At 42.0% G+C, this 22,269-nt stretch overlaps 3 protein-coding genes across 5 annotated transcripts in view; 2 read left to right on the top strand and 1 right to left on the bottom strand.

The window, feature by feature from the left end:
- The window catches only part of LOC123513456 (extensin-like), a 14,703-nt gene extending 14,020 nt beyond the window's left edge, over nucleotides 1-683 (top strand). The window contains exon 4 of the mRNA XM_045270617.1: nucleotides 552-683. Within this exon, the coding sequence (XP_045126552.1) occupies nucleotides 552-683 (132 nt within the window). The remainder of the gene's footprint in view (nucleotides 1-551) is intronic.
- Nucleotides 684-2,063: 1,380 nt separating this feature from the next.
- Nucleotides 2,064-12,304, top strand: LOC123513403 (protein ROLLING AND ERECT LEAF 2-like). The gene is made up of 6 exons (XM_045270548.1): nucleotides 2,064-2,678; nucleotides 6,172-6,247; nucleotides 7,364-7,417; nucleotides 8,979-9,269; nucleotides 9,776-10,008; nucleotides 11,417-12,304. Exons 1-6 carry the CDS (start codon nucleotides 2,491-2,493, stop codon nucleotides 11,595-11,597), a joined length of 1,023 nt encoding a protein of 340 aa, XP_045126483.1. The 5' UTR covers nucleotides 2,064-2,490; the 3' UTR covers nucleotides 11,598-12,304.
- Nucleotides 12,305-17,286: 4,982 nt separating this feature from the next.
- LOC123513402 (armadillo repeat-containing protein 8-like) overlaps nucleotides 17,287-22,269 on the bottom strand; it is a 64,777-nt gene continuing 59,794 nt past the window's right edge. For all 3 annotated transcript variants that reach the window (XM_045270545.1, XM_045270546.1, XM_045270547.1), the window contains one exon: nucleotides 17,287-19,363. In XM_045270545.1, the coding sequence (XP_045126480.1) occupies nucleotides 19,333-19,363 (31 nt within the window). In that variant the 3' untranslated portion in view covers nucleotides 17,287-19,332. The remainder of the gene's footprint in view (nucleotides 19,364-22,269) is intronic.

Below are 22,269 nucleotides of genomic sequence, written 5' to 3'. Positions count from 1 at the left end.
GTGTAGTAGTAGTAGTAGTAGTAGTAGTAGTAGTAGTTGTAGTTGTTGTTGTTGTTGTTGTTGTTGTTGTCGTTGTTGTTGTTGTTCCTACTGATCTAGCTATAAAAATAACAATAATAATAATAATAATAATAATAATAATAATAATAATAATAATAATAATAATAATAATAATAATAATAGTAGTAGTAGTAGTAGTAGTAGTAGTAGTAGTAATAATAATAATAATAATAATAATAATAATAATAATAATAATAATAATAATGATAATAATAATAATAATAATAATAATAATAATAATAATAATAATAAAAATAATAATAATAATAATAACCATATGATTTCACTTGTTTGTCTCTCTCTCTCTCTCTCTCTCTCTCTCTCTCTCTCTCTCTCTCTCTCTCTCTCTCTCTCTCCACTGCCCCACTCACTAACCCACCCACCAATCCACCAATCCACATATCCATCCACTAACCAAAATATCCACTTACTAATCCACCCACCTCACCCACTCACTCTTCCACCCATCCACCTCCACACTCATCCACCAGTCCACATACCCACCTCCCCTCCAAGCAGCGTGCAAATACCCGCCCACTCCCCTCATCCCCCACCACTCCACCCAGCCGCCCACCATCCCGCCCACCTGCCCACCCTCCCACCCACCCAGGGGCTTCAGCTAATTACCTAGAGTGATTTAAGACGCAGGCACAGCACGCAGGGGCCAGACTACCCTCCCACACCAGCCCACTCCACCCCACCCCATCCTCTCCTCCTCCTCCTCGCCCCATGCCACCTCCCTGCAGGAACACATAAACTTGACGCAGGTGCTCCCTCACACACACACACACACACACACACACACACACACACACACACACACACACACACACACACACACACAGAGGGTCTTGGTATGTACGTATCAGATGGCGTGTGCGTGTTCGTCCGTGTAGATAAAATACCACCGTCGCTGACACACACACACACACACACACACACACACACACACACACACACACACACACACACACACACACACACACACACACACACACACACACACACACACACAAGATGCGATGAAGAGGCAGGAGTGCGAATGAACGAATACGAAGAGAGAGAGAGAGAGAGAGAGAGAGAGAGAGAGAGAGAGAGAGAGAGAGAGAGAGAGAGAGAGAGAGAGACCCTTTATATGTAACGAAAACTTTGATCTGGCAAACTTAAAATGTTAAGTTGCAAGAAGGATGTTTAAGGTACAAGGAGGAGGAGGAGGAGGAGGAGGAGGAGGAGGAGGAGGAGTGAAGGTCAGGCCCCCAGTCAAGTCTTGCAGGGGAGGAGGGGGAAAGGAGGGCTCTCTCTCTCCTACCACAGCTTCTTCTGGTGTGGTAAATGGTGGTGGTGGTGGTGGTGGTGGTGGTGGTGGTGGTGGTGGTGGTGATAGGGAAACAAGAAGAATTAGCTGGTGGAGGTAAGTGGAGGTGAGTGGATATGTAAGGAGGTGATTGTGGTGGATGGAGATGCGTGGAATGGAGATGTGGAGGAGGTGCATGAGAAAGTGGATGAAGTGTGGTAGGAAGGGAGTGGATGACAGATGAGAGAGAGAGAGAGAGAGAGAGAGAGAGAGAGAGAGAGAGAGAGAGAGGAAAATGTTGTAATGACGTTGATACCAGTCTTCTATGGGTAGATGTCTCTCTCTCTCTCTCTCTCTCTCTCTCTCTCTCTCTCTCTCTCTCTCTGCGAGTCATGATGAGACTTTACACTGAACTGAAGACCGGATGACACACAAGAAGAAGAAGAAGAAGAAGAAGACATGAACAAAATTAGATAAGACAACACACACACACACACACACAAAGAGGAGTGATAACTAAGCAAAGGACACAGAAGACACTGAAAACAAGAGGAAAAAGAAAGAGGAGGAGGAGAAGGATAAGAAGCAGGAGGAGGAGGAGGAGGAGGAGAAGGAGGAGGCCGTGGAAGTAAACGAGGTTGTCGAGTGAGGGCGGCCGCACATTATACGTCTGGACAGGTGGCAGTAAGTTACGACTGGAGGTAGGTACGATCACCGCGGCAGCACCCCCGACGCCGCCGCTGCTTACGTCACCTTTACGAGCGGCCGGGAGCTTAACGAGGTATTGAATTCACGTTGCTAAATCCACCTCGCTTCAAAATGCGGCAGGACACACCCTCGCAGCCCCGGCCAAGGAGTGCGGGGCGGGTAGGACGCATCATGGGGACTCCTGCAGCGGGGAGGACACCAACACACGCACTTAATTCCTAGATGTATCGATTTGAGTGGCGTGGCGTCGCTAAACATTATGGTCGGGAAAGGCGTATTGACGAAGGCGAGTTGCGACGCGGCCTCGTCACATAAACCAGTCGCATTTCAGATTCTCGCCTTGAGGTAGTGTTTTCACCAGTATTTAAAAAACCTGACCCTTTTCCCCCTTCCCTCGTCCCACTGCTGCTGCAAGGGGTGTAGGAGTGATGGAGCGTACTGGTCTGAGGGGTGACAGGGGTGACAGGGGTGCCAGGGATGAGAGCGAGGGCGTGGAACGGCAGAAAAGGCACCGCTCACGTAACTTCACCAAGCAAGAGAAGGAGGTGTTCTACTCGGTGTTCTCCCGCTACGCCACCACCATCAACGACAAGCGCTCCACCGTCGACAGTATCAGGTAACGGGGCGGGGGGAGGGGAGGAAGAGGGAAGCAGGGAGGGGGGGAAGGGCAGGAAAAGAAGAAAATGTGCGGAGAGGATAAGAAAGAAAATCAGGATAGAAAAATATGTCTGGGATAATTGGAGGAGGAAAGAAGAGGAAGAGAAGAGAAGTAAGAGGAGAGAACAGAGGTACGATAGGAAAATGGGAAAAAGAGTAAAAGAGATATAATTAGAGGAGGAGGAGGAGGAGGAGGAGGAGGAGGAGGAGGAGGAGGCGATGAAATAAGAGAAGACAGATAGAAAAGGAAGTGGCAGAAGAGTAGGAGGAGAGAATAAGAGGAGAGAAAAGAGGCAGGATAGGTAAAGAGGACGAGAAAAATAAAATTAAAGGAGGAGGAGGAAGGATAAGAGAAAGGGAAAGAAGAGCTTGTTAGGATAAAATTATGTGATGACGCTAGAGGAGGAGGAGGAGGAGGAGGAGGAGGAGGAGGAGGATAAAAGAAAGAGGTAAAGGAACTAGGTAGGATGTATACGATGAACAATTTAGATCCTGGTGAAGAGGAAGAAGAGAAAAAAGAGAAGATAATGAAAGAGAAATATAGAAAAAAAAGGAGAGAAATACGCACAGCAAAAATGAATAATACAAACATAAATAAGATAAGCAAATAAGATTAATTATGTATTTTAAATCAGGAAAAGATGATGAAATTAATTAATAATCTTATAAATCATACAACCATCCATTCACTCCTGTCCTGTCCTATTCCATTTTATCCCTATCCTATTCTATCCTATTTTATCCTTCCCTCAACTGTCCTTATCGCCACCATCCGTTCACACCTATCCTATCGTATCCTTAGCCTATTCTATTTCTATCCTATTCTATCATATCCTATCCTATCCTTTGCTACCAGTTTCTCTCTCATCCATCCACCCATTCTCCATCCTATCCCCTCACCCATCCTTCCACCTATCCATCCCTCCCTCACCCATCCTTCCACCCATCCACCCCTCCCTCACCTATCCTTCCACCCATACTTCCACCTATCCCTCCCTCCCTCACCTATCCTTCTACCCATCCACCCCTCCCTCACCCATCCTTCCACCCATCCACCCCTCCCTCACCCATCCTTCCACCCATCCTTCCATCCATCCCTCACTCTCTACCCCCCCAACCACTATACTCGTAAATCCCAACACACACACACACACACACACACACACACACACACACACCGCGTAATGTAGTGGTTAGCACGCTCGACTCACAATCGAGAGGGCCGGGTTCGAATCCCGGTAAGCGAGGAGGCAAATGGGCAAGTCTCTTAATGTGTAGCCCCTGTTCACCTAGCAGTAAATAGGTACGGAATGTAACTGGAGGGGTTGTGGCCTCGCTTTCCCGGTGTGTGGAGTGTGTTATGTGGTCTCAGTCTTACCCGAAGATCGGTCTATGAGCTCTGAGCTCGCTCCGTAATGGAGAAGACTGGCTGGGTGACCAGCAGACGACCGAGGCGAATCACACACACACACACACACACACACACACACACACACACACACACACACACAAAAGATGCCATGAAGAGGCAGGAATGAGAATGACCGAATACGGAAGAGAGAGAGAGAGAGAGAGAGAGAGAGAGAGAGAGAGAGAGAGAGAGAGAGAGAGAGAGAGAGAGAGAGAGGTCATTTATATGTAACGAAAACACAACACAACACACACACACACACACACACACACACACACACACACACACACACACACACACACACACGGGGCCATAAACATCACATTGTCAAGCTTCTAATCAACTTCTGAGGTAAAAATGGAAGTGATGCTATTACGGGCGGGCATTAAAAGAACAATCCTGCCATGGGGAAAGCGATCACCATTGCAAATCGTGGGAAATTAATGGTTATATCAATGGAAACTTGCTTTTTTTTACTTTTTTAGTGTATTAGTGTATTAGTGTGTGTGTGTGTGTGTGTGTGTGTGTGTGTGTGTGTGTGTGTGTGTGTGTGTGTGTGTGTGTGTGTGTGATACTCAGTGTGTTTTTAATCTAATTTGATCTTTTTTCTTTGCGTGTATGTATCCAGTGAAAATCAAGAAATTAAAAAGAAATATTGAGGGGAAGCAACTGAATTGAGTTCTTCATGATCATTTCTTCTCTATTATATTTGTGATACGAGAAATTGAAAAGAAAAAAAAAAAGATAAATGTAAATAATATGCTTGATTTAATTTATATATACGATGGAAATTAATAATAACGACTAATTAGTGAACAGAGGACGTGATCTAGCAGGAGGAGGAGGAGGAACACAAAGGAGAAACAAACAGTAGCAGACTTGTTGGTCCTTACGAGGCTGTTTGTGGGAATATAGTGAGAAAAATAGAATGTGATAGACAAATAGGAGGAAGAGGAGGAAAAATACGAGTAAGGATGTGTGTGGTGTGTGTGTGTGTGTGTGTGTGTGTGTGTGTGTGTGTGTGTAGGTGGGTAGGTAAGAAATAATAAATAAATCAGATGAGAGAGAGAGAGAGAGAGAGAGAGAGAGAGAGAGAGAGAGAGAGAGAGAGAGAAACTGCCTCGCCATCACTCACAGACAGGGAGGGGGAGTAAGGGGAAAGCGGGAGAGGAGAGGGGGAGGGGGAGGGTAAGGAGAATGGTGGAGGGGGAGGTTGTAAGGTGGTGGAGCAGCGTCGCCCTTCCCCCCAGGTGGTCCAGACTCCCTGTGGTTACCTGCTGTGTTACCCCCTCTCCCTTCCCCCCCTTACCTGTTCCACCTGCATCACTCCACCCCACCCCCTCCTGTTCCCTTACCTGTCCATCTTACCTTCTCCCCCCCGCCCCCCTTTCTCTCTCTCTCTCTCTCTCTCTCTCTCTCTCTCTCTCTCTCTCTCTCTCTCTCTCTCTCTTTTCCTTTCTCCTTTTCTCCTCTTTCCTATACACTTGTCCTCATCTTTCTCTTTTTTTCCTCTTTTCTCTCAATCTGTTTATCATTTCCTTATTTTTCTCTCTTTTCTTTCTCCTTATCTGTTTTTTTCTCCTCCCTTTCCTCCATACATGTTCCTTCCTCTCCTTTTTTTTTCCAACCTCTGTGCTATTCCTTTCTTTTCCTCTTGTTCTAGAAATGCACGTTCTTTTCTTTTATTATTTTCCCTCATCTCCATGTCATTTTCCTCTTTCTATTCTTCTTTTCCTCTCCTATCCATTATTCCCTCATATTCCTCCATTTTCTTTCTTTCCTCCTGCTTTTCTTCAGTTATTCTTCTTTTTTTTCCTATCATTTTCTCTTCCTTCGCATTCCTATTTCTATTAATTTTCTTCCTATCATCCTTCATCTTCCTTTCTTTCTTTCTTCTTTCTTTCCTTTCCTTGTACAGTACACTCGTAACAGCAGAAGTAATAGAGTAGCAGTACATAATAAACAACAACAACAACAACAATAACAATAACAACAACAACAACAACAATAATAATAATAATAATAATAATAATAATTGCAGACAAGCGTGGGATCAGCTGTTACAAGATTACAATAAACAGCACAATGTGTACCCGCGCACTCGACGACAGCTGCAGGTAAGGCGCCCACACCCACAATCCACGCCCATGCCCGCCCATATACCTGCCCACTCATGTCTAGGTTAGGTTAGGTTCGGTTCGGTTCGGTAGGATTAAGGTGCAAAAAATGAGGTTATGTTAGGTTGAGTTAGGTTAAGTTAGGTTAGAATATATTAAAGTTGGGTAAAATTAAATCAGGTTAGAATATACTTAAGTCATACTGGATAACATTAGGTAAGTTAGTTTAGGTTACGTGAGGTTAGGTTAGATTAAGTTAAAACATGTACACATCATCTAAAACAACCTTCCCTTCCCAAACAAGAACACTCATGAGTAAACCAGTGAATGAACCAATTGCACCCCTCATGAGTGACACACAGGGGAGGTAAGGCAGGCAAATGGCGGGGTGAGGTGGGCCGGGAGAGGTGAGATGGACGAGTTTCCATAATTCCAATGACACTAACAAGAATTTTACATCATTTAGATAGAAACTCATCACTGGAAACACGACTTAACATTTTCATGGCCTTTGAGAAGAGTTCTGACGAGGAAGCACAGCGTTTAACCCTTCCAGTGCTGGGACACATTTTTACCTTGAGATTTGTGTACGATTCGACCATTTTATTGACATTAGGAAGGGTCTATGGAGGTCAGAAGATTAGTGGCCACAGTCTTTACTATTCTAATAACCACACGAGTTTCTGAAGCTGTATAGCCACCAAATAGTCACCAGAATGAATATGGAAACGCGTCCCAGTACTGAAGGAGGTTAAGAGTATGAGGTGACGCGAAGTGAGGTAGATAAGACACGGTGAAGTGAGGTAAGGTAAGATTAGGTGAGGTAGAGAAAGGACAAGATAAGGTAAATAGAGCCAGTTAAGGTGAGAGGGCAAGTAAAGCGAGAGGGGCAGGTAAAGCTAGACAGTAGACCAGGTGAAGTAAGAGGCCAGGTGAGATGAGGGGAAGGTGAGGTAGAGAGGGCCAGGTAAGATAAGGTGAAGCCTGGTGAGATGAGGGGAAGGTGAGGTAGAGAGAGCCAGGTGAGATGAGGGGAAGGTGAAGTAGAGTGGGCCAGGTAAGACAAGGTGAGGCCAGGTGAGATGAGGGGAAGGTAATGGTGTTGTCTTTCCTCAGGTGTTGTGGCGAGACGAGAAGTTCAGAGCCAAGAAGAAGCGCCGGAAACAGCAGGTAGGTGTGTGTGTGTGTGTGTGTGTGTGTGTGTGTGTGTGTGTGTGTGTGTGTGTGTGTGTGTGTGTGTGTGTGTGTGTGTGTGTGTGTGTGTTTCACTGTTTGATCTACTGCAGTCTCTGACGAGACAGCCAGACGTTACCCTACGGAACGAGCTCAGAGCTCATTATTTCCGATCTTCGGATAGGCCTGAAACCAGGCACACAACACACACCGGGACAACAAGGTCACAACTCCTCGATTTACATCCCGTACCTACTCACTGCTAGGTGAACAAGGGCTACACGTGAAAGGAGACACACCCAAATATCTCCACCCGGCCGGGGAATCGAACCCCGGTCCTCTGGCTTGTGAAGCCAATGCTCTAACCACTGAGCTACCGGGTGTGTGTGTGTGTGTGTGTGTGTGTGTGTGTGTGTGTGTGTGTGTGTGTGTGTGTAATTCACCTCGGTCGTCTGGTGGTCACCCAGCCAGTCTTCCCCATTACGGAGCGAGCTCAGAGCCCTTAGACCGATCTTCGGGTAGGACTGAGACCACAACACACTCCACACACCGGGAAAGCGAGGCCACAATCCCTCGAGTTACATCCCGTACCTATTTACTGCTAGGTGAACAGGGGCCACACATTAAGAGGCTTGCCCATTTGCCTTGCCGCTTCTCGGGACTCAAACCCGGCCCTCTCGATTGTGAGTCGAGCGTGCTAACCACTACACTACGCGGTGTGTGTGTGTGTGTGTGTGTGTGTGTGTGTGTGTGTGTGTGTGTGTGTGTAATTCACCTCGGTCGCCTACTGGTCACCCAGCCAGTCTTCCCCATTACGGAGCGAGCTCAGAGCTCATAGACCGATCTTCAGGTAGGACTGAGACCACAACACACTCCAGGAAAGCGAGGCCACAATCCCTCGAGTTACATCCCGTACCTATTTACTGCTAGGTGAACATTAAGAGGCTTGCCCATATGCCTCGCCGCTTACCGGGACTCGAACCCGGCCTTCTCGATTGTGAGTCGAGCGTGCTAACCACTACACTACGCGGTGTGTGTGTGTGTGTGTGTGTGTGTGTGTGTGTGTGTGTGTGTGTGTGTGTGTGTGTGTGTGTGTTACTGCATCAATATCACTTCATTGTCTTTTTACTTAAGTTTTTGGCGTGTGTGTGTGTGTGTGTGTGTGTGTGTGTGTGTGTGTGTGTGTGTGTGTGTGTAATTCACCTCGGTCGCCTGCTGGTCACTCAGCCAGTCTTCCCCATTACGGAGGGAGCTCAGAGGTCATAGACCGATCTTCGGGTAGGACTTAGACCAAATCAACACAACACACACCGGGAAAGCGAGGCCACAACCCCTCCAGTTACATTCCGTACCTATTTACTGCTAAGCGAACAGGGGCCACACATTAAGAGACTTGCCCATATGCCTCGCCGCTTACCGGGACTCTAACCCGGCCCTCTCGATTGTGAGTCGAGCGTGCTAACCACTACACTACGTGGTGTGTGTGTGTGTGTGTGTGTGTGTGTGTGTGTGTGTGTGTGTGTGTGTGTGTGTCCTTACTTAAACACCCTTCATACAGACATCAAAGGGCGAAAAAGTAGCAGCAGAAGAGGAAAGAAGGGAAGACAAGACAACGGAGAGGAGGAGGAAAAGGAGGAGGAAGAGGAGGAAGAGCAGGGAAGAGGAGAAGGAAGAGGAGGAGGGAATCTTCTCGCGCCCCTTCTCACAATCATTAAGCAGGAACACGAGGCCTTTACCACCGCCGCCGCTGCCCAGAGACGTCCCTGCCCCTCCGAAGACCCCTCCACCACCCCCACTACCCTCCACCTCCTCCCAGCAGCGTCGCCTCAACACGCCACAAACTCCACGGGTATGTCATTGTCTTGTCCCTCACAGTTATTGTCATCAAGCTGTCTATATGGTTTATTTAGCATCTGTGGTGTCTCCGCTCTTCTGGCTTCTTGTCATTAGCTTTGTTCAGGTTTTTTGCCTTGGTGTCGTATCTAAATCGTACTCAGCTGGCGGAAGTTTTTGTGAGATTTCAAGAATTTTTTTTCCTACAGGATTTCTTTCGTAAATGTCCTCCTACTTCCTCCCTCCCCGAGCGTCTGCATGTCATCCTGTTGGCTTGTACTGTGACACGTTTCATTCTCTGTATCTTAATTTCATCTTACTTCTCAGCCAGCTGTAGCGGAAATTATTGTGGGTGTTCCGGGATGTTTTCATGATTGTGGTGATGGTTTAACAAGGCTTCTCACCACCTGTGTGCAAAGTCACCCCTAAGGACACGACACATCCCAGTGGCCTTTGGGAACACTCCTGACGAGAGAGCAGAGCCTTTAAAAATACGACCTTGTGTCCCTTGCTTCCTGCCAGAGGAAGATGGGCCCCCAAGCCCCCTGCCGGTGGAGACGCAGCTGGAGTCCTGCAGCAGTGACTCCCCCCTTATCAAGCAAGAGGAAGAGGTGGAGGAGGCGGCGGAGGAGGAGCCCTCACTTCCCCACCTCCTCCCAGGGTGGGGCGCGGCTGTCCCCGCAACGCTGGCCCTTCGCCAACGGCCCCGCCACGCACTCCCCCGCCAGCGAGGCCTGGGAACGCGAGTATCACAAGTAGGTCCTCCGCCACCCTCGCCTCCGTCAGACACACTCCTGGGGCGCCGCTCTGTCTGTTGCTGTCGACCCATCTTCGTCCTTTCTCCCTATTTCTCCTTCTTCTTTTTCTTCCTCTTCTTCTGTATCTATGTACTTCTGTGTGTTCTTTCTACCTTCAACTGCCTTTCTGTCTATCTGTTTGTCCTGCTGCGTCCCCTGGATGTCAGTACGCATTCACTCGTCTGTCTAACTGCCTGTTTGTAACACCTGTCCACCTGTCAGCCGTCCGTCTCTTCTATAACACACGCTCTTCACGTTACTTTCCTCTTCCTTTGAGACATTTTCAAGGTCTTAATGATAGATTTTCATGCACTTTATCAGGAAAATTTTTAGACATTTTCTTTTCCATATTACATTATTTTTCGTTATCTATATTTTTTAAGTATATTTTCATGCACCATGTTCACTACCCTGCTCTGTCTTCAACCTTAAAAAACCTAACTTCACGTGAGTTAGAAAGACCTCAACCTAATCTAACGTAACCTCAATAACCTATAGAAAATTAATGAGACACCAACCAACCTAACCTAACCTCACACAACGAAAACCTCACATAATCATTAAAAAACAACATAACAAACTCAAAGAACCCCACACTATAGTCAATTAATAATACACCAACCTAACCTAACTTCACAGAACCAAAACCTCACACAAATTAGTAAAACTCCCAACATAACCTAACCTCACAAAAACCACAACCAAACACAAGAAGACAATTAAGTAAAACCCCAACCTAACCATAACCTCAGAACCACAACCACAAACAAGACCACAACCTAACCTAACCTAACCCAACCTAATCTAACCTAACCCAACCTAACCTAACCTAACCCAATCTAAGCTAACCTAACTATAACCTCACAAAACCACAACCACAAACAAGACTTTAACCTAACAAATAAGAGAAAAAAACCTAACCTTGCCTAACCTAACCTAACCTCACAAAACCGCATTACATGAACAAGACCCTCAACTTTACAATTAACCCCTTCAGCACCAGGACGTTTTCATATCTATTCTGGTGACTATTTGGTGACTTTACACAGCTTCAGCAACTTGCGTGGGGATTAAAATAGTAAAGACTGACCATCAATCTTCTGACTTCCATAGGCCTTTCCTAATGTAAATAATGGTCTAGTCACACTCAAAACTCAAGGTAAAAATGCGTCCCAGTACTGAAGGCGGTTAAGAAAAGCTCCAAACTTGCCTAGCCTAGCCTAGCTCAGCCTAACCTAACCTAACCTAACCTAATCTAGCCTAAACTAGCCTAACCTCACAAAACCACAACCTGACGATTAAGTTCCTACGCTAACCTCACCTGACAAGCCGCCCTCTCATGGTAACACAACCTGCAACCTGCCAGGGCCCGCATGGTACAGCTGCAGGAGGAGGGTGCGGCGCGGCTCAGACTGCTGGAGGCGGAGCTGGCCCTGCACCATCAAGAGCGCCACATCCGCCAGCAGGAGCACCAGCTGAGGATGCAGATACTCATGGAAAGGCTAAGAAGGATGCGGGAAGGATCTGCGGTGGATGAGCAGCAGTGATATCATTCAATCCTTCATCCTTTTATCCTTCATTGTTTCGTCTTTCCTTCCTTACTTTTTGCTTTCATCCTTCCATCATCTTTCATCGGTCTTCTTTCTAATAATCCTTCCTTCCTTCCTTCCTTCACCTTTCCTTCATTCCTATCCTTCACTGTTTATCCTTCCTTATCCTTTCTTCATCCTGCCTTCATTGCTGTTTCATCCTATCATCATTTATCCTTCCGTATATACTTTTGCTTTCATCCTTCAATCATCTTTCATCTCTCTTCCTTATAATAGTAATATCCTTCATTCCTTCACGATTCCTTCACTTCCATCCTTCACTGCTTCTTCATCTTTCCTTCCTTACTGTTTTATCCTTCGTCTTTCATAACTCTCCTTCCTTTTGTCTTCTCCCCTCCTTCCTTCATTCATGTCAAATCACGTGTCACTTCACCTTCCTAATCTGTCACTTCAATTCCTCCCTCATCTCATCATTATCTCTCTCTCTCTCTCTCTCTCTCTCTCTCTCTCTCTCTCTCTCTCTCTCTTCTTCATTCACGGCCACGCACTCATTATTTCACCTTCCTCATCGATTATTTCGTCTTCCTTCATCCTTTCCTCCTCCTCTTCCTCCTCCTTTATCATCTATAGTATCTCTTTTCCCTCTTCCTTCCTTCCTCCCTCATTTAACTTCCTTGACTTTCTTTCACTCCATCTTTCCTCCTTCCTCCTTCATTCCTTACCTTTTTCTTTCTCCTTTATTTTCTTTTGTCACTTTATTTTCCCTTCCTCACCTTATTTCGCTTTTTTCCTTAAACTTTTTTTTTCTTTCATTGTCCTTAATTTCCTCTTCTTCATTTGTTTCATTCTCAGACACTGTTTTTCTTCTTTTTTTTTCTTTACCACTTCTTTCCCTTCTTCATTTCCCTCTCTCTATCATTCATTCCTCCCTCCTTCTCTTCTTACGCCTTCACCTCACTTCTTACCAACTCTCTTTTTTTTTCTCTCTCTTTGTCTCCTATGTCACTTTCCTTCTCCCTTCCTTTCTATCATTCCTCTCATCCACTCTTCTATCCTTCCTTTCTTTCTTCCCATTTTTTCTCTGCCTCTATCATCACTTTTTTACCATCTCTCTCTCTCTCTCTCTCTCTCTCTCTCTCTCTCGATGCAATATGACTCACGAAAGCATCCTAGTCAACTCTCAATACACTGACTGGCTACTAACTAACAAACTACCAAACTTACCAACCTACGTTAAATAAAGCTAATAACTGTACATCATCTGCCTCCCACAAGAATATAAAAGGAGACTGCAGTTAGCCTATTATTTTTCCCTTTGGCTCCCTGGAATATAATGAATGTAAAATAAACACTAAGATACGTCGCCTGGACATTATGCATTTTCCTCTCTCTCTCTCTCTCTCTACAGCGCCACTCCTGAACGGTGACGAAGCGGGAACTTAAAAATGAATCGAGAATATCAACCTCCTTTATGTGATATATATACAGTGATCTGACGTATTTTCAAAGGTTCTGTATGTGATGTGGCAACACTGTTTTATACGAGGAAAGAGCAAAAAATATATACAAATAATAAATAAATAAACAAATAAAAAAAATGAAAATAATGATGTACGGTTTATAGACATTTGTTGTTATAGGCTTCTTGAGAAATTATTTAAGATTAACAGTACCTACATCATGATCGTATTATAATGAAAGCTCTCTCTCTCTCTCTCTCTCTCTCTAAAGTTGTTAAACTTTAGTTGGTCATCCTGGAGGAAATATCCATGTACATTCAGTGGTTTTATACTATGCCTGTAATGCACATGAAGAATCCAAATAAACTTACTTACTTACTCTCTCTCTCTCTCTCTCTCTCTCTCTCTCTCTCTCTCTCTCTCTCTCTCTCTCTCTCTGATGGTTTCTTGTGCTGCTTCCATTGCGATTTTTTTTCCTTGTTTCTTATATATATATATATATATATATATATATATATATATATATATATATATATATATTTTTTTTTTTTCTTTTTCTTTTCTTTTTCAAACGTAAATAACACCAACAATATTCTAAGACTGAAACAACGATCAGCAAGAAAGACAAGCGCGGTAAGGCCAGAGTAATTTCACATTGTTAGGCAAGCGTTAGTAGGTCATGCTAAGTTACATTACGGTGATATTACTGTATATATATATGATATATATATACATATATATATATATATATATATATATATATATATATATATATATATATATATATATATATATATATATATATATATATATATATATATATATATATATATATATATATATATATATATATATATATATATATATATATATATATATATATATATATATATATATATATATATATATATATATATATATATATATATATATATATATATATATATATATATATATATATATATATATATATATATATATATATATGAGTGTGAGTAGCAGCAAGATAAAGTGTACAGTGCATTTTTCACACACACACACACACACACACACACACACACACACACACACACACACACACACACACACACCTCAAACTCACAAAGTCAAGCAGAAAAAATAAAACGCGAAACACTAGGCTGGTTACTGCAACACATAAGCCTCGAATCCCTACAAAACAAAGCAAAACACAATAATCTTTTTTCGGTAAAGGTCAAGAATAGGACCTCCTTTCTAATCATTAAAACAAGCATGCAAGATGATAAAGTACTTACTATACAACATGTCTATGATGTTTTTAATGTGTGAACGGCTTTTGTAAGGTTGTAGTAATTGAATGAATATTCCGGTGCCTGCAGAATCTAAGCCCACAATGATTTGGTTGGTTGTTACAGTTTCGTACAATAAACTCTAGATGATTTGTTCTTACTATTTACAACATTTTCGGTAAGTACACTACCTGCCGCAAATGAATAATAACGCTGCAATAGGTCCGGGAATGCGCGGTGGTGTTCGGCGAGCCACGCTCCACCCAGTGATTTCTAATATGGCGGCAGACAGGTGTATGGATTGTGACCTTGGGTTATTTGCATTTGTTTTGAAATATAGTTAGGTTTGTTAAAGTTTAGTTAGGTTAGGTTAGGTTAGGTTAGTAAATTTTTCATTTTTTCGTTAAAAAACGGCTTTTTTTTGTTCTTCGATTTTTTTCAGATCACCATATTTCGCCTCTTTTGGCTCCCCCCCTAAAACCCCCGATTCCCCACAGTTCCCAAAGCTTGCTGGAGCAGGTGGGGGTGTGGGATGGAGGAAAAGGAGGAGGTCCTATTCTTGACTTTTACCCTTTTTTCATTCTCAATAACCACAAGTGGCAGTCACGTCCCGAAGCACGTAGACCGAAGCCCCCACCTGAGGCACCATAGACATAATTAATCAGTTATAGGTAAGAGTTGGTGGGCTGGTAAACCTTTCATCTGAAGACAGGTTTACCTAACAACACTGATCTAAGTCTGGATTCACCGCACTTACCAACCAGACCTGATGAATAATGACCACAGCGTACCTATACACAATACGAGGAATGCTTAACTCACAGTTCCACACCTTTCTACAACCAAGGTCCTCTCAGCAGTCAGCAGTCAGCACTCCTTCAGGACCTTCACTGCCTCACACCACTACTCACTCAGTCACGAGGCTTTTTCACCTGCACCAGCTGGGAGGTTTCATCCGCTGGTTCGCTGTACGCTGCTTCAAAGCAAATATGGTGGATCCCATAGATAGCAAGCTGTTCTGCACTATCGTTATTTTAAGGAATACTTCGAACGCATACGTCCGCACAATGACAATTACATTGTTCGAGCAAGTAAGGATCTTGCAGGCTGTGGTGAGCTTTGTTCACAATCCTTCAGTACACGTGGCTCATCGACGATATAAAACTAATTATGCATTTCCTTTTCAATGAATTTAAATTACCTATTAGTTTGTTGTATATAATGGTACAGGTATATTCAATGGTTATTACTAAAACATTTTTCAACAGTATTTCTCCTATTTTCAATTTCTCTTATTTTCAATTTTGTATTGATATCTTGTTCTCATTTGACACTGGATTCTGGAGAAATGGCGGGAAGGCAGCATGAATTTGTAAAATCCTGCCACAAAGGGAACTTGGGATGGTCACTGCGCAATAGAAGGGTTTTTCGGCTGGTCTGGTAATTCAATAGATCCACTGAATTAATTAAGTGTCTACAGTTCTGTATGGTGCTATGACTTGGAGTACAGGAGTAGGAGACAAGAAGCTATTCAGTGTAATGGAGATGAGATGTTTCCTTTACGTTACTCTCCATTTGAAATTTATGAATAAGAGCAAGATATGAATTGAGAATACTTATCAGAATATACCAAGCAATTTAATATGAAGTTGCAAGAGAAAATATTTCATCCATTCAAAGACTAATGTATCAACTTTCCTCTGATTGTCTTCAGGCTCTCTCATAGCCACAAAGTTGCATCCTTTGCTATCCTCTACCACTTTTTCCATGCCAAATGCTCTTCTGATCTTAATAAAGTGTATGCCTCTCCCTTCCTGTAGCCTCATATAACATAACATAAATAATAGGATAACAAAGGACCACCAGGGCCCATCTAGGTTATCCTGTATCAGTCGCACAGCGACCTCGTCATCAGTACTTAAAGATACACTTACAAGTACACAATACATTATATACTAATTCTAAATATTTGGCCCATTAACAGGGCTAAGTCCTGCAGTGAAATCCTCTAAATAAGTGCTTATCTAATCTGTTTTTAAACATCGTCAAACTAGTGCTATTTACAACCCTCTCTGGCAATGCATTCCAGAAGTCTACCATCCTATGACTAAAGAAATATTTTCTTATATCTAACCTGCAGCCTTGCTTTCTAATCTTCCTGCCATGACTTCTAGTCCTACTTCCCTCCTCTAAGATAAAGAAAGATCTCACATCTATGTAGTTTGTATCTGAGAACATTTTAAATAACTCTATCATATCCCCTCTTATACATCTCCTCTCAAATGAAAACATGTTTAATTCCTTAAATCGATCTCTATACTCCAGGCACTTTAATGCTGGTATCATCCTAGTTGCTCTTCTCTTAAGTGCTTCTAACATGTTGATATCCTGCCTATAATGGGGTGACCAGGCCTGTATGCAATACTCTAAATGGGGCCAACATAGGAATTATATAAGCTATGCACCACTTCCTTACTTTTATAACTAACATTTCTATTTATAAAACCCAGGATCCTCATTGCAAAAAACTTTCTTTCTCACCTATATAATAGCCACCTCTCTAATACAGTACTCTCAGTCATTTATCCTTTTCTTTGGTAAACTCTGGAAATGCCTATATCTGCTTCTGTAAACACTTTATAAGACTTGAACCCTTCCAAGAAAGGTTCCCAGGACACTTATCTAGTTATTTTCTACTACCACTTTTGATTGTTTTGGGGACCTACACCCTAGGTTTTATTCTTATTTATTATTATTTTTTTTTTTTAATCACAGTTTTGCTGCCTTTGGGTTGTCAGGAACTGAACTGTGATAGGAGAGTGAACGTTAGCAGGGCGCTCAAGACAACACGAATCCATCACATTACCAGTTAGAGCAGAAATAACCACTAAGACCCTTCTGGTTTTTCATTGGTTGAAACTTTCCAATCACTACAGTAGGATTGAATAAAAGATCAAGTAAATAGATTCAATCACGTTTTTTTCTTTTCTTTTTTTTAATATCAGCGGCTGACATGTAAACAGAAGGAAATTTTCATTATAAAAGGAAAACTTGACTCAATGACAGAACTAAGTATCTATACCTGTCACTTCATTCCTGTGCCTGCAGTAAAGCTTTACGACCTCATACAAACATTTGTACCTTTTCAAGTTTGTAGACAAATTGTGCGTGTGTGTGTGTGTGTGTGTGTGTGTGTGTGTGTGTGTGTGTGTGTGTGTGTGTGTGTGTGTGTGTGTCTTCAAGTTTGTAAGCTGATATTTAGTATGTCATTTTTTTTCAACTCTGCAGACCAATATTTTGTGTGTGTCTGTTCATGAATGGTTTCTTTACAGTGTTAAGACTAATGTGAAGTGTATTAATTTGTGTTACTCCTGTCTTCAAAGTTGAAATTAATGGTTGTGCGTCTGTATTACTTCCAACTAAACTAAAAAAATGTAACACTTTGGAAACTTAAGTCACACAGCAAAATCTTATTAACTTATACACAATGTATGTCCAGAATTCAAACTTTTTAGTAACTAGTAAACATCATCCAATGGAGTTAACATACTGTATTGTCAACTTTATTGCCAGAGAACCTATGTGCAATTAACATTCCTCTCTTTGCCTTGTGGCTTAATCTAAAACCTGCACACACACAAAACACATGAGTATTAGTAGTTTCAGTTTTCAGAGTTAACCAACATAAGATCCAATCATTCTAAGCATCACTTCCCTGCACACAGAGGGACATGAATGACCACACACTGCAGGACTTGAATGGAAGAATGTTGCTACACTTTTCTGTTATAAGGCAGAGAGGAAACAAGGATACTATGAACCACCGTATTCTTATTCATACAGTGACATGTGATCTTGTCTCTCAGCATCCCACTAATGTGAAATGTAAGCCTGCTACACAGATAGATAGATAGAAGATACTTAATAAACAAATAGATAGATAATTTCCCGAGACAAAATTTTTTCCAAAAGTCAGTTAATAAGGTTTTGCTGTAAATGTTCAAACTTTTGGCAGCTGTTGCATTGATTTGTTACCAGTGTAATTAGAATAGATTAGTAGAGAAAATACATCTTATTGGGAAGACAGAAGGAAGCTTAGGATAATAAATGTAGTAAAATAAGCTTATAGAAAAATAATGAGTTCTATTAGGTGAAGAGGAAAGGGGAACAGAGAACAAAAATGGAAGTTATATTAATTTATTCATAACTACACCATAGAGGAAAAGACTGAAGAAATACACAAATCAACAGAAGAGGATAATTCTTGAGACAACCTAAGTAGGTGCAGAAGAGGAAGAGACAAACATGTAAATAAATAATACAAGATGAGGAGCATTAGCCTACCTAACCATTGCATCAGTACCCACGTCTGCTGGGGAGACTTTTGTGTGCCTAATGTGTTAAGAAAACAAAAAAAAATATTATGTACACTCCAGCTCAAGGGAAATTATGATACAACAGAATTAAAGTCCTCTACATGCAGTACTGGGACTTGTAGACTTGTCACTGCACCACCCAAACTTGCAAAATCATACTATTACCATTGCCATAAAAATAAAGTTAAATATTACATAACACATTCATGCCACCCAAACAGGTTACAATGTTTTGCTGTTAGAAACACAACAGTTCAACACAGGTGGGTTCTATAATTGTTACAAGATGCAACTGGTTTTCATTTGACCTAAACTAATAAACAAAGAACTGAGGTCAGTCACAGCTATACATACTTAGTTTTCTGCTCTCACAAGATTAGTATATACAGTTACTGTACATACAAAGTAAACAAAGAGAACATTACTAAAAACTTCAATTTGAGGAGAATCTCATCACATCGCTCCATCGTCAGCTCAGAAAAAAATAGACACCACTGCGACACCACTTCTGCGGCAGGAAGTGAGAGCCCAGCGTGAAATAAAAGTGACTCTGTAGCACTCTAGTTATCATGTATAATATATATCTATATATAGAAATAATTCTAAATTGATGCAAGAAGACCTGATTTTAGTGGAACTGTTGCAGGGCTGTCTTGACTCTGTGGATGAGAGGAGAGTGTGTGTTAGTAGTGGTGACAGCAACCTGCTGCACTGGATGACAGAGATCAAAATGCAGGTCATCATCATCATCATCATCAAACACACACTCAAACACACACATGCACGTACACACACACACACACACACACACACACACACACACACACACACACACACACACACACACAGACAGATATACTTTATTCACCATAAAACCTGTTGAATACACAAGATGACTTGAATGATATCAAATGATCCAATTATATATGTGAATTACATTAGACCAACTACTTGTGTGGTGCAAAACAAAAACACCTGAAAATAAAAATAGGACATTTAAATCCTTTCCAAAATCAGCACAGACAGGGAAACCAAAGTTAAAAGCAAATGCATAGATCTTAGTTAAAACTACCACACACACACAACACACACACACACACACACACACACACACACACACATTTTAAAAACGTAGACTGGGAGGAGATGGAAAACTCAGAGACAATGCAAGACAAATATAACTTATTTTTGGAAATATACAAAACAGGAGTCAGGAAATATGTCCCAAAATATAGACCTAAAGAAGAAGGAAAGAAAGATTGGTTTAATGCAAGGTGTGCCAAGGCAAAGGAGAAAAGAGATGGAGCATGGAAAAGGTGGAGGAGAAATAGGACTCCAGCAAATAAGGAAATCTTCAAAGCAGCAAGAAATGAATATGTTATGGTGAGGAAGGAAGAGGAAAAGAACTTCGAAAAAGACATTGTCGAAAAATGTAAGGAGCAACCAAAATTGTTCTATAGATTCATAAATGGAAAAATTAGGCAAAAAGAAACAATAGAAAGGTTAAAAGGAGAGAACGGGATGGTGGAAGACCCAAAAAGTATGGCAGAACTATTAAATAAAAAATTCCAGGAGGTCTTTACTAAAGAATCCAAATTTGAGAGGCCACAGAGTAATAGAGAGACAATCTATATGAAAGAGATTAAAGTAACCAAGCTTGAAATAAAAGAGTTAATGAAGGAACTGGATGAAGAGAAGGCAATGGGACCGGATGAAGTCTCAGGCAGAATACTGAAAGAATGTAGGGAAGAACTAGCAAGTCCTATATACAACATCATAAAATGCTCAATAGAAAATGGAACAGTACCAGTAGAATGGAAAAGAGCTGAGGTGGTTCCCATATATAAGAGCGGAAGGAAGGAAGAACCTTTAAATTACAGACCGGTATCACTAACTAGTGTAATATGCAAGATGTGTGAAAGAATAATAAAGAAACAATGGATTGAGTTCCTTGAAGACAACAAATTAATATCAAATAGCCAATTTGGTTTTAGAAAAGGACGGTCTTGTGTAACTAATTTATTGAGTTTCTATTCTAGAATAGTTGATAGAGTACAAGAAAGAGAGGGATGGGTTGACTGCATTTATTTGGATTTAAAAAAGGCGTTTGACAAAGTGCCACATGCAAGATTACTGTGGAAGTTAGAGGAGAAAGGTGGCTTAAAAGGAAGTACATTGAGATGGATAGAAAATTATTTGAGGGGGAGAGAAATAAGGACAGTAGTTAAAGATATAAGGTCAAAGTGGAGAACAGTAGAAAGCGGAGTGCCACAGGGGTCAGTATTGGCACCAATACTTTTCCTCATTTATATTAACGACATGCCAGAAGGAGTGAACAGCTACATAAATTTGTTTGCGGATGATACGAAACTGTGCAGAGTTATAGAGCAAAAGGAGGATTGTGAAATACTGCAAGAAGACCTAAATAAGATCTGGGAATGGAGTAAGAATTGGGAAATGGAATTCAATGTGAACAAAAGCCATGTCATGGAAATGGGAAAGAGTGAAAGACGACCTGTGGGAATCTATAAGATGGGAGATGGAGTAGAACTGGAGAAAGTCAAAAGGAAAAGGACTTAGGAGTGACGATGGAAGAAAACAATCAACCAGTAAGCCATATTGATAGAATTTTTAGAGAAACATATAATTTGCTAAGGAATATTGGAGTAGCATTTCACTACATGGACAAAGAAATGATGAAGAAATTGATAAGTACTATAATAAGACCCAGATTGGAATATGCAGGAGTAGTGTGGACCCTCATAAAAGAAACACATAAGGAAATTGGAGAGGCTACAAAAATGGCTACAAGAATGGTTCCAGAATTTGAAGGGATGACATATGAGGAGAGACTAAAGGCTATGGATCTACCAACCCTGGAACAAAGAAGGGAGAGAGGAGACCTGATACAAGTTTATAAATTGATCAACGGAATGGACCAAGTGGATAATGAGAAACTGATCCTGAGAGAAGAATATGACATCCAAGCACAAGATCGCATAGTAAAAAGCTGAGAAAGGAAGATGTCTGAGAGATATTAAAAATATAGTTTCCCGCAGAGATGTGTTGAGACGTGGAACAGTTTAGATGAGGAAGTGGTGTCTGCAACGAGTGTGCACACTTTTAAAGTAAGATTGGATAAGTGTAGATATGGAGACGGGGCCACACGAGCATAAAGCCCAGGCCCTGTAAAACTACAACTAGGTAAATACAACTAGGTAAATACACACACACACACACACACACACACACACACACACACACACACACACACACACACACACACACACACACACACACACACACACACACACACACACACACAGCCTGACCACGGAAGGAGGTGAACGTGTGTGTGGGTCTCTCCGCTCTCCCTCTCTGAGAGCATACACGGCAGTCCTGCCTTGTTTTCTATTGGTGCTTTTATTAATTTTACTGGATTTTAAAATGTTCATTGCCTAACTTTTATTTGCTTTTAAATCTTACCTTTCACTCATTTCTGGATGATGTGTAATTGGTAAGTGCCTAAGTGGTAGTTTGTTTTGGTGTTGGATTGTCGCTGTGT

The sequence above is a fragment of the Portunus trituberculatus genome, chromosome 36, assembly GCF_017591435.1.
Source record: "Portunus trituberculatus isolate SZX2019 chromosome 36, ASM1759143v1, whole genome shotgun sequence".
Lineage (NCBI taxonomy): Eukaryota > Metazoa > Arthropoda > Malacostraca > Decapoda > Portunidae > Portunus > Portunus trituberculatus.
Note: the sequence above shows the minus strand (reverse complement) of the source record. Positions and strands in the feature narration are given on the sequence as shown.